The sequence below is a fragment of the Lipotes vexillifer genome, unplaced genomic scaffold (genome assembly GCF_000442215.2).
Source record: "Lipotes vexillifer unplaced genomic scaffold, Lipotes_vexillifer_v1.1 scaffold591, whole genome shotgun sequence".
NCBI lineage: Eukaryota > Metazoa > Chordata > Mammalia > Artiodactyla > Lipotidae > Lipotes > Lipotes vexillifer.
The window spans coordinates 863,516-866,508 of record NW_006791954.1 but is presented as its reverse complement, the minus strand read 5'-3'; the positions used below and the strand labels follow the sequence as shown (position 1 = coordinate 866,508).

At 55.7% G+C, this 2,993-nt stretch overlaps 1 protein-coding gene across 1 annotated transcript in view; it reads right to left on the bottom strand.

The window, feature by feature from the left end:
- Nucleotides 1-2,174: 2,174 nt before the first annotated feature.
- Nucleotides 2,175-2,993, bottom strand: part of COL1A1 (collagen type I alpha 1 chain) — a 17,102-nt gene continuing 16,283 nt past the window's right edge. The window contains exons 51-52 of the mRNA XM_007465065.1: nucleotides 2,706-2,948; nucleotides 2,175-2,590 (exon numbers count right to left, since the gene is read on the bottom strand). Coding sequence (XP_007465127.1) covers nucleotides 2,444-2,590; nucleotides 2,706-2,948 — 390 coding nt within the window. The 3' untranslated portion in view covers nucleotides 2,175-2,443. The remainder of the gene's footprint in view (nucleotides 2,591-2,705; nucleotides 2,949-2,993) is intronic.

Below are 2,993 nucleotides of genomic sequence, written 5' to 3'. Positions count from 1 at the left end.
TTCCCTGAGGTTGGGGAGCTGACCAGCCACCTTCCTTGTGGGGGCCCCAGGCTCTCAGGTCAGCAGGGAGGGGCAGGCAGAGGGTGAGGGCAAAAGGAAGGGAGGGAGAGAAAGGAGGAAGAGGACGCAAGAATTTCTAAAAATGAGAAGGAAAGGGCAGGAGGCAGGGGCTGGGCAAAATGATCTCCCCAGGCCACCACACACCCAGGGGTCATGTTTTGGGCACTTAGAAGGCCGAGACAGATGGTCAGGAAGGCCTGTCACCTTCCTGGTAGCAGCTGGTAAGTACCTGGACTGCAGCTCTCCAAGGGCCTGGGGAGGCTTTCCTGAGGGCTGGTGGTCCCCTCCTTCCCTCCCGGGGGAGACCAGAAGAAGGAAAAGGAAGCAGTGTTTTCTCCAGGTCTCCTCTGGTCCTCAGGGCAGGCTCAGCAGCCCTGTCTCATGTTGTACTGCTGACCGCTCCCTTGGAGGAGCTCAGAGGGGGCCAGGACAGAGAAGAGGCCAGATGACCTTAGGCATTTGCCCAGGGGGGCTCCCAGGGACTCCTCCCTGCCCCACCTCCCTCCCCCAACCACGGGCCTCCCAGTGCCCTGACCACAGCCCCCCAACCCTGCAGGGTGCCCCCAGCAGTAGGGGGGAGCAGTGAGAGTTGATGGCGTTGATGGGCACGGGCATGAGGTTTGGGCAGGGCAGGATCTTCAGGGAGCTGTGTGTGTGTGTGTGTGTGTGTGTGTGTGTGTGTGTGGTGTGTGTTGATGAACAAGTGGGTTGCCTGTCTGGCACTGTAACGGACAGGAGGGTATGGGAGACATGCAAGGAAGATGGCACGAGAGAGTTAAGAGAAAGGGTAAAGGCATAAGAAAGGCAACAGGGAGGGGGAGGGTCCGTCAAGGGTGCTAGAGGGAGAGGGGAAGGGAAGGGGCAGACACTGAAGGAGAGCCCACCCACCCCCCAAAGCTCCCTCCCCAGGACTCCCCTCCACCAACTCCAAGGAAGGAAATTAGGAGGCCACTGCAGATAGGTTTGGGTCATTTCCACATGCTTTATTCCAGCAATCAAAATAATTAAAAACATCTCAAATTATTATACACATACAAAATAGGTACAGAGTCTCTTGTTTCCTCCCACCCCTAGGGGGAAAAACTGCTTTGTGCTTTGGGAAATTGTGCTCTGAAACCCAGTGAGAGAGAACGCAGAACAGACTACAGGAGAGGCCGTGAGGATGGGATGCAGCTGAGGAGAGGGTTTCAGAGGAGGGAGAGGTCGGGAGAGAGAGGAGAGAGGTGCGAGGCGCCGAGGGGGATGAAGAGAGGGTGGAGAGCAAGTGACCCTGTCTGGAGCCGGCACTCTCTCCCCCACATTAAATAGCACCTTTAGAAAATTCACGAGTCCCCATCCACAAGAAAAAAACGAAAACAAAAAAACAAAGAATAAAAAAAGACTTTGAACAAAAAGGAACATTTGCTGGCCTAAGGGGGGGGGGGTGCGTTTCCACTTCCATAGCACCAGTGATTCCCTCCCCACCCCACCCCATCACAGAGATGTAGCACCTTTGATATAAAACGGGGAGCCCCTTCCACCCTGCCCCCATCCCGCCCCCCATGCAGTTGCCCCCGGTGACACACAAAGACCAAAGACGAGAACGAGGTAGTCTTTCAGCAACACAATTACACAAGGAACAGAGCAGTCTCTCCCACCCAGCTGGGTAGCACAGGGGCATTGGCATGTTTCTCAAATCCGAGGTTTCTGCTCTGTCTTGGCCCCTCCTGACTTTTCTCCAAACCCGGTGGTGAAGGGCCAGTGGTGCCCCTGGCATGCTCCCCCTCAAAAACAAAGAGGGGTATGTTGCCGGGGCAACAGGGATGCCAGATGGTAAGGCTTCTTTGGCAGTCTGAGAACTCCGGGTCCCCCCAGGGCTTGGGGGTTCTGGGTGAAGGGAGTAGGCTGGGAGTGTGGGGGCCACTTGGGTGTTTCAACATTGCCTTTGGTTGCTGGGCAGACAATGCATTGTTTCCTGTGTCTTTTGGGGAGACTTAGATTCAGGGAGCAGTGGAGGGGAGGCCCCAAGAAGGCATGGAGAAAGGAGCAGAAAGGGCAGCGTTGGGGTGTCATAAGCCCAACGGGCAGAAAAGGACTTACCCCCACGTGGGTCTTCAAGCAAGTGGACCAAGCTTCCTTTTTTAAAAAGTTATTTATTTATTCTTTTTTTTTTTTTTTGGTAAGGTTGAATGCAGTTTTGGTTTTTGGTCATATTCAGTTGGTCAAAGATAAAAACTAAGTTTGAGAGATGAACGCAAAGGAAAAAAATATTTTCCAAAGTCCATGTGAAATTGTCTCCCATTTTTTTGGCTTTTTGGGGGGTTCAGTTTGGGTTCTTTGTCTGTTTCCAGAGTCAGGGGCAAGTGGGTTGGGTGGGAGGGAGCCAGGTTGGGGTGGAGGGAGTTTACAGGAAGCAGACAGGGCCAACGTCGATGCCGAATTCCTGGTCTGGGGCGCCAACGTCCAAGGGGGCCACATCGATGATGGGCAAGCGGGAGGTCTTGGTGGTTTTGTATTCGATCACTGTCTTGCCCCAGGCTCCGGTGTGACTCTGGGGTGAAAGGGAGACAATGGGAGAGGGGTGTCACCAAGTGGCAGTGAGGGGGTGGGGGAACTGAGCCTGCCCGGAAAGCCAAAGCCCAGAGCGGGGGCCCTGCTGGACTCACCGTGCAGCCGTCGTAGGTGACGCTGTAGGTGAAGCGGCTGTTGCCCTCGGCCCGGATCTCAATCTCGTTGGAGCCCTGGAGGAGCAGGGCCTTCCTGAGGTTGCCAGTCTGCTGGTCCATATAGGCCACGCTGTTCTTGCAGTGGTAGGTGATGTTCTGGGAGGCCTCAGTGGACATCAGGCGCAGGAAAGTCAGCTGGATGGCCACATCGGCAGGATCGGAGCCCTGGCCGCCGTACTCGAACTGTGGGAGCGGGAGAGCGAGGAGGGGGGGGCTGGGGTGGGGGGG